Here is a 9,287-nt window from a genome sequence, read left to right as displayed (position 1 = left end):
ATCTTAGTCTTGATCAGTGCTAGACCTTAAACCTCACAAGGTAGTATTGAGTGATAAATGCTATAGGGCTCTGGGCTGGGAAAAACAGACACCTCCTCCAAATACAATGCCAGTGGCAGTGTCAAGTTGGATGCATAAGGTGGCAAGTAGCCAGCAGTGTTTCTCTAAGCTGCTGTTGGCACTGAGATTCCTGCATAGCCTTGGGATCTGAGTTGGTCCATCTTAGAGGTATAGTTTCCATTTCTTACCCTCAGTCATACTCATAGATTCCCATTCAGCCAGTTCTGTGGAAGGTAAAGTTGCTAATGGGTTGTGGGGTGTTGTCTGCTAAATTTTAACAGAGCCCACACTGAAATGTGAGTGCTTGGAGTTTAGAGGAGGCGGCATAGCCATGCCTAGCTCTGTACAAGCTGCTGTGAGGTCCCTCTAGTAACATGTCTTGAAACTTCATGGTCTGGTTCCTACTTTTCCATGTGCTTTGAAGTCTTGGAGTTATGAAGAGGGTGGCAGGGTGTGCATGGCAGGGAAGATTGATGAACTAGCTACTAGTAGTCAAAGCCCTTTGGGCAGGAGCAGTGCTGGCTGATGTACAGTGCTGGGTGGAGCTCTTTGCATTCTGGTCTGACACCGATCAGAAAGATCTATGGAGAAGGAATATTTTTAACTTGATCTCCCTGTTTCAAAGTCAGAGCCACAAGCGAACAACAAATATAATTTATTAGGAATGTTTGTGGCTCACCCAGAAAATAGAAGCCTTGAGTTAGTATCTAATGCCAAAATAAGTCTTCTGCTAGGAAAAGCAGTTTCAAAAATTGAGAAATCCTGGAGATGGCATCCAGAGAAACTCTCAGAATGAGAAAATAAAAGGTAAGGACGAAAGGGCCCAGAAGTGAGGCAACAAGTCCAAAATGCTGGCATTTCAGGGCACAGGAGAAAAACTGTATTGGGGGCTAAATGTGCATCAGTCCAGTCTTAAAATTCACCCTCAACCTTTCTGCCTGCAAAATAATCAGAGAATAATAAAAGGAGAAAATAAATAGAGTAAGGAAATGAAACAATGGTTTCAAGTAATGCATAGCCTGATAACCGACAGATATCAGACTCCATTTCAACCAGGAAATTAGGAGAAGGAAGTACAACTCCTTTTTTTTCCACTTAGCCCTAAGAATATACACCGTAAGGCCTGCTCAGGAAAGAAGGTTAACAAATCTATAGTGCGAATATGGAAATCGGCAATTTTTTGAAGAAGAATTGTGAAATACTTTGTGCACTTCAGGGGTGCTGTATTTTTTTTAATATGTAAAATAAAGGTGCAGCTTATTCTGCACAATTGAGGTTTTTGACATGCATTTTTCAGATATGGGGAAGGCGATACATGGGACATTTAAAATGCGGAATAACCTTTTATTCTTAATAGCACCACCTAATTTGCTTTCAGTTTCCTCATCAATTGAGAACATATAGGGGGGATATACAAATAACGAGTTTATAAAGGTTTTTGGTGCCCATTTTTTAGGAGATTGTCCCAAGTTAAAAGATGCATACACACATTGCATGAAAAGGATATTAAGAATCAGCCTCCTACATCAACTCCACTTCTGAGTATACTGAAGCAGCACTGTCTAGAGAGCAGGACACGAGACAGCCTCAAGAGACTGGTCAGCTAGTGTCAAAGCTCCTCCATTTGTTTATGCAGTAGCTGGCTAAGGATCTGTTCCCCATGTTCCATATCTAGCTCTTCTACAAGTCTGCTGTGACATGATGGGCAATCACTTTTCCTTTGTTTCCCTCAGTCTGAGTACAGTATTTAGACTGGGGGAGACTAACTCTGGAGATGTCAATGTGACAGTGCAGTGCTGGGTAAAGATACACTGCTGGTGTGGTGTTCCAACCAAACTAATAGATCCTGCTTTCCAAGTGAACTAGCCCCACTAATTCACATTCTCACTTTCAGTACACAACCAGTTCATTCCAACTTGCATCTCACCTCTGTTCTGCACTGGGCCGTGCTGACCTACTTCTGCTGTTTATCCATTTCCTGAACAATTGAGCTTAGTGGCTATATTGCACTGCCATAATGTATTGTGTTGTTCTGTACACACTGCCACAGCATTATTCATTTACAACACACTTACAAATTTCCATTCTTGGTCAGACCAAAGGTCCATCTAGCCCAGTTTCCAGTGTCTGACAATGACGCGGCATCAAGCAACCCTTTTGCAACCTGTTACGAATGCCGGAGTTAGTTCCAGGGAATGATTACAAAACATTTAAACGGTCACCCTTCATTTTGGTGTGGAAGCTTTCTGCTTCTTCTATTTGCCTCATTATAGTTACTTTTTTGGTGAGGTGGAGACAATAAAGTTAACTTCAATTTTTAATCGTTTCTCCCTCTTTAGAAGAGATAGAAACTTCAGTTTTAAAGAGGAAATTGCTAAGCTTTTCTAGAACAAACTGATAACTAATAAAGTTGTTTAAATCTGTAACAGAAGACAACAATGGTCTTTTGGTTACTGATGATTTTATTTTTTTAAGTTTGAAACAAATCTGAAACTGTTTAACATTTAACAGTAAAATCAGGCATGTTTTGTTGCTTTTAAGTAGTGGCTATCTTTATCCAAAATTTCAACTCTCTTTTTATGAATAGTTATATATTTTTTATAAATATTATAAATTTAATTAAAACTTTTGCTGTGCATTAAAGTCCCCATCTATCTGTAAAGCTTAGCTTAGAGAACAGTGCAATATTCCGTTATACACTGGCAAATGTTCGTGACAGTTTCTTCACAGGCTGCAGTTCTGGAGACATATCCTTATATTATCCAGCAAGATGGGTTCATAAAAGACATCAGAATAGCACAATCATTAGACACCTCTGTTCCACAGTACTTATTTGCATTCTTTTCACACAGCAGCTCATTAACAGATTACGATTGCTGTGCCTGGCTTTTCAGCTTGCTCTGTATTTTGATTGTTGAACGGGATGAAGCAGAATTTCCAGCTGACAAATGGATCTACAGACCAAGTCCTCTCTGTCAGCTTAATGTCATGACACCTAAACCAGTATGCTGTTGCGATAAGAAAACTGTTAACAAAGTACAGCCAGGGAACATTCATTTCCATGTAAGCTGGAATCTGAGCCCCAAGCAACAAGATGATCACTTGAAGGAGGACAAAAGGTGCCCAAGTACCAAGAAAGCAGATGAGAAGTCTTGTCAACAGTTGTTTCTTGCAACCAGTGTGACTGTAATCAGACATGTATGAAAAGAGCAGAACAGCCTTATTTTTAAAAGAAATCATCCTGACTGATCGCACCATAGCTATAGCTTCTGACCACCAAGTCACAAAAACTGTGCATAGGACAAACAGCATGGCTAATGATATCCAGTAACTCTGATCACTGCTGTATAAAGGACACTGGTAGACAAAAAAGTTGTTTTGTATTCTGAATTTTGCATAGATAGTTGGAACTTGAAGAATATAAGAAAATCCTGATATCCATATAAAAACTACAGCAACTATATAAAATAACCTTTGACTTATGCTTGGTGGCTGAGAGGTTTGATTTATAGTCATGTAATAATCTAGACCAGCCACAAGATAAATCGGGTAATACAAGACACCACAGGTAAAAGAAATTATCTGAGTGAACAAACAAATGTGATACTTAGTAAATCTAACACCACAAAGTGCAAAGTCCTTAAAATAGGAAATTAATGCTATATTCATCAGGAGTGTGAAGTCTATGAGAGCCAGCGAAATGCAAAAATATCCCATAAAACTCTCTTTTATATTCTGTCTTCTAACTTGCAGCATGAAGAGATCGAGGGAGACTTTTCCAAACATAATCAGGAGCAGCATACAGCTAGCTTCAAGAGGCGGGTTGGCTCGGCTGTAGTGGTAGTGAAGGGAACAATTTTCACAGGGCAGGGCAGCCATTCTTCAAGGATAAGAGCCAGCAAAATACAATTTACAGGGCACAGTGGTTCACACCTGAAAAGAGGGAAGGAGAATCTTAGAGTGTAAGGATTGCTGTTATAACTCTGTCAATCATAACTTAACGAACAGTCGCAGAGCTAGCACATTCTTGAGAATTCACAGTCAAGTCTCTGTTTAGAGCAAAACACCATTTACAGCCACCATTTATAGCAAATTCCTATAGCCTCTGAATACATGTTCTTAGACTTGGAGTTAAAGCATCACTGTAAACTTGAATAATGTTTGTTTGTTTCCATTTTTATTTAGTGATTTTATGCGCTAATAACTTAAGATGCGTCAGAATGAAGTTCAGTGTCCATTTGTACTTCTATTTACAATTTGTTTCCCTGTGTTAATTCTAACGCAAACTCAGCCTAGGATGGTTTCTCAGTTGCTCACCATGGTAGAGCAGTTGCACATCTAGAAGAAAATGTGAAGATTGAAGGGCTCCTTCACTTTGTCTTGTTTGTTATGAACTGTCCCAACCTGTGTGCCTGTATAAATGAATGGGACCAAATGCATTAGACTATGACTTGACTTTAAATAAAGCCACCTATAGCTAACAATCAACATTTTGCTTTTTAAGAAAAAGTAGATTTCTCTCCTCACCCCACACTCTTGTGAAGAATCCCTCCAATTCCACAAGATGACACTTGGTAGGTAAATTTTTGTTTTATTTTTCTCTGAGAGAAAAATAGGGGGAGGATGCTTGAAACCCAATAGCAATCTTATTTTCCATCATTTTTCTAAAAGCGGCTTTTTGATCTGAAAGCAGCCCTTCAGGCGACATCAATCTAAACTGGAGCATTTTAATAATGTGAGTTCTGTCCTTTAATGATATCTGTAATGCAGCCTCCTCAAATGCCCATATAATTTAAACTAAAAAAACCCTGTATGTCAGGTACTTTTGAAGAGTTTTGGAGTGATAAGCATTAGTGGTAACTTTGTCACGATTCTTTTTTAAATTTCTCCTTTAGCACATTGGTTGTCAGAGTTCACTACTGATGAGAAAGAAGAACTATGCTCTTTCAAACATCTCTCAATTTCTGTCTCTGGAACTGGAAGTTAAATGCTGCCTCTAAGCTAGAGGTCTGTATTGCATCTATGTCCGCAGACACCCCAGTAGACGGTAACCAGTTTGAAAAAGAAAACTTTCATAAACCACCAAAATCTTAAGTCAGTAAAAGTGGGTTTATTCACGTTTTGGATCATTTCAACTCTGCTGATCTCAACAGACTTTTTATTGGACCTTTAGTCAAGCTAAATTCAGTAGAACCGCTCGTCGCTTGAGTAAGGAAAGCAGAACTTGGTTCTTAATATCAGTAGTTCTTTCTTCTTAATGAATTTCTATAGTGTCACTTCCATAACTAACTGGATGTTAAATATTTCTTTATCAGTCTTTCTGTAACAAAGCTAACACTATTTGCTCAATGGGGTTTTAGTTCTATTGTCTCCAATTAATCCAGCCACATTTTCCTTCATCTTTTTATATGTAGAATCCTCATATATTTGTGTTCAGTTATGATAGTATGTGTTGTTACAACTTAATCCTGAAATGCCAACTTGTAAAAGGCTGTACTAACAGATGTCTTAAGTATTCAAGAAACTCCTGCTTCTTTTGCAGTTTAAGGGAAAGGGAAAGTGTGGTCTATTGCTACAGTGAGGGAGAGCTACAGCTTTGCATTTTCCCAACAGTAAGAACCTTTGTTGTCTGCTATACTGCAACACATATCAAGTCACGTTACATTAAATGATCCAGGCCCTAATTCATGGAACATGTTAATTCTGGTGCTTCACCCTTTTCTCTCACCGCCCTTACTGCCCCATCCCTCTTCTCAGAGAAGGTTCTATTTCTGTTCTCATTTTTTTCAACTGCTACGCAATAAATTATTTTGACATTCCTTCCTTTTTTAAGTGTATTGCCCAAACATTCTTGCAAAAGAAAGTTAAAAAGTTTTTACGTGCCAAGGCTTGAATAGTGAGGGTTTGGGGGGGTGGGAGGGGGGGGGTTCTGCAGTATTATTACCACCTGAAGCAATCTGAGACCTGTATTCCTTCATTCTGCTTTAGACACTGATGATACTTTGGTCCCTGCGTGTAGAAGGAGAAAACCCCATAATTCAAGTCAGAGCGGGAGGAACTTCCTGCATTCTTTTTTTGGGTCAGAATTTGTTTGTATTTAAATTTGCATCCACAGCCTGCAACTAATACGCATAAATGGAGAGAACCTGTGGACTACTGTACTTGAGAGACTGTTCTCTGTAGGTAAAGAAGATGTAGTAGGCAGAAATACTTGGGATTATCTTCTGATCCAAGATGTTTCCACTATCTCTTGTGAAAGGAAGAGTTACACAGTTATCTGAGGCTGGCATTTCAATATCCACCTGCACTAGCTAAGAGACTTATTTGGGTGCACCAGACATTGCTTTATAGAAGGTTTAAAAGTAACTGTCTAGATGAAAATACACTGTCAACTTTCATACACGTTTAGTCTAGTGGACTGAGACATAACTTTTTTGGCTCCACAAACTGGTAAAAGCTTTCAAATACAAATGTGAAGAAATGACTGGACTTAGCAAATGGCCCTGACTTTGTGAAGGCTGCACCTGTACATGTTATTTACCTGTAAAACTTAAGTCACTGGAATATACAAGCAAGTGACAGCATTTCATAGAATAAAATGTCCAGTCAAAAGTGCCTAAACTTATGCAGTGAAGCCACATGTAAGCACCTGAATAATTAGCATGGCTTCCAGAAGTGTTTATTATCCAAAAATCCCATTGCCATCACAGATAAGTGTCACTAGTATTTAGCTGGAAGGGCAACATATTTGTTCTTGTTTTTAAAACTCTACAATTTCACCCCAATCGTTCTCTGCTTCCTCCTTCTCTTTGACCAAAAACTTATATCCAGGCAGCGGGCAAGTGCTGTTCCATAGTTTTCCTCTGTAGCTCCCATTATCTAAGAAAAGGAATCCTAAGTCCTCTACCACTTCAACTATCCCATCTCTCTTAATCATACCTGACATCTCTGACCTCATCTCCATGCATCTAACTCTGCTTTCAGTTTGACTCAATACTGTACAAAAAGGGCAATCTTTTCAAAAGTGAATATACAGCAGTTCACCTGCTCTGACTGCTGGTGATAATAGTAACTGGACTTGTTGCAAAAGTCTTTTTCACATCTGTGCTATCGCTGTCTTTAAATAGTTCGTTCTCAATTGATAACATTGCCAGCCCCGTATATGCACAATATTAAAATTTTTTTTTGCAATTGTAATTTCCCCCCTCCCCCCCATTTTCTGTCTGGGCCCTGAGCAGCTGCCCAGTTCAGTGTCCAGGTCTGTCTACAGCAGTGGCCTCCAACCTTTTTAAACAGGAGATCACCTTTGGCATTTAAAAACAACCCAAGATCTACTGTGTCACTGCCACCCCCCAGCAGATAAGTCTGGGAGGAGGGAGAAGGAGGCAGAGAGAGAAAATATTATTTGGGGGGGCGCCTCCCGAGCAGGTAAAGTCCCACCCGGCCGGGGCCCCACTCGACTTACCCCTGCTCCTGCCTCTGTAGCGCAGTCCCTCGCCGCAGGGGCCTGGACCTGCCCCCCCCGGACTGAGCTGCTGGGCTGGGGCGCACGCGCGTGCACTCGGGCATGCAGCCCCCACCCCAGCCTCGGATCGACTCCAAGATCTACCGGCGGTGGAGATCCACTGCTTGGTGACCGCCGGTCTACAGCAAAGGTGTCACGTGCAGAGCTCCTAACGGGCCTTTGAGCTTGGGGGCAAGGCAAGCAACACTGGGGTCCCCCAGAGACAGTCAGGGTGCAGGCCCCTGACGGGCGCCCTGCGCTCCACGTCTGCGGGTGAATCGGACACCGCTGCCCTGCAGCGTTTCTGAGCAGATGCAAAATACATGCAATGCAAAACAAAATGGCATAAATTTGCCAAGGTGAATTTTCTCACCTGCTAATCCGGGGTTATGGCACCGCCTCCCTCCGGAGACAGCATCCCGCGCTCGGCGCGGCCCGACTCCTGCCCGGCGGGGCTTAGCCTCGGCGCTCCTCTTCCACAGCCGCCCTTCAGAGCGCCCTCCAGAACAGACGCGCGCGCACCCAAACCCCAAAACACCGTCCAGGGTCAAACAGCGCGTGGAAAAAACGCCGTTTTCCAAAACAAAACGAGCACAGAGCGCCGCGCTACCCGCGCGCGTCGTCCGAGCCGGGCGGGCTGGGGGGCCAGGGCGAGGCGGCCCCGCGGGGGGGCGCTGCGCCCTGCGGGGCGGTCGGATCTCCTCAGGCGTGGGTCCTCCTTCCCCGCGGGGCAGGACGGAGCGGCTGGGTGTGTGGACGCCGAGAGGACACGGAGGAAGCGACGGCGATTTGCCACGAGGCGTCAGTGCCGGAGCGAGCGCCCGTCGGGGGCCGCGGTCCCGGTGCGGCTACGCCGCTCACCTGCACCGTGGCCCGCGAGACCGCCCGCTGCCCCGGCCGGCTCCGCGGCCTCCCGTTGCCAGGGAGCGCTGCGGGATCTGGGCCGAGGCTGTGACGGGAGCGCCCTGCCTCAGCCTCGGGCGCCGCCTCGGGCTCCCTCAGCCGCGTGCGCGGCCTCCGGGTGGAGACCGCCGCGCCTGGCCTGGCCTGGCCTCGCGGCTCGGGCTCCGGGTGGCGGAGACGTGGGTGCGCGCCGCGGGCTGGTGCTGCTCCCGGGTTGCAGCCCCAGGCCCTCTGCTTCAGCTACGCCTGGGCGCGCGGGTTTCACCTGTCGGATGACGCTGAAGTTGGTTCCTTATTCCGGGTTCCTATGTCAAAGCTAACCTAGACCCAATAAAAACTTGTTATTAATGCATTCCATGTCCTAAAGAGAGAGCATTTCATTAGCTATGCATATGTACCAATTAATATGTAAAATAATATCCCACATCAAGTACAGAGCCGTAAATGAACGTCAGATTAGGATGGGATTATGGGGCAAAATACTTCTTGGGCCACCCTAAATTTCATGGCAACGCCACTGGGGGACTGTCCCAAAGACCCCTGACCACAGTGCCTCCTGGCCCAAAGCACGGTTTGGCCGTGCCAGGCTGCCAAGTAACAGCCCCTGTGGCCGCTATACTAAGTATAATGGCTTGAATAAGGAACTGGCATTCAGGCTGAGAGTATGGCTAGAAATTGTGCTTGGGCCACCCATCGGCATACCTCTGCCCAGCCGGGTGACTGCCCTGGACATCTGTGACCAGAGATCGCTGGGCCCAAAGGGCAGTTGGCCGTGCCAGGCTGACAACAGACAGCACCCCAGCCACTCTGCTAAATACAT

General features: G+C 44.2%; 1 protein-coding gene across 3 annotated transcripts; it reads right to left on the bottom strand.

Annotated features, from left to right (window-relative positions):
- Positions 1-1,292: 1,292 nt before the first annotated feature.
- On the bottom strand, positions 1,293-8,544 carry GPR160 (G protein-coupled receptor 160). 3 transcript variants are annotated; one of them, XM_090051939.1, is made up of 2 exons: positions 7,938-8,544; positions 1,293-3,993 (listed from the first exon to the last, which is right to left on the bottom strand). In XM_090051939.1, exon 2 carries the CDS (start codon positions 3,937-3,939, stop codon positions 2,920-2,922), a length of 1,020 nt encoding a protein of 339 aa, XP_089908065.1. In that variant the 5' UTR covers positions 3,940-3,993; positions 7,938-8,544; the 3' UTR covers positions 1,293-2,919. The 3 variants fall into 3 exon arrangements, with proteins under 3 accessions (XP_089908065.1, XP_089908068.1, XP_089908066.1); XM_090051942.1 differs by lacking the exon at positions 7,938-8,544 and adding an exon at positions 7,526-7,916; XM_090051940.1 differs by lacking the exon at positions 7,938-8,544 and adding an exon at positions 4,378-4,893.
- Between the last annotated feature and the right edge of the window lie 743 nt (positions 8,545-9,287).

This window comes from Crocodylus siamensis, chromosome 6, assembly GCF_052110815.1.
Source record: "Crocodylus siamensis isolate JL-2025a chromosome 6, ASM5211081v1, whole genome shotgun sequence".
Classification (NCBI taxonomy): Eukaryota; Metazoa; Chordata; order Crocodylia; family Crocodylidae; genus Crocodylus; species Crocodylus siamensis.
The sequence above is the reverse complement of the archived record's forward strand: the minus strand, read 5'-3'. Positions and strand labels throughout refer to the sequence as shown.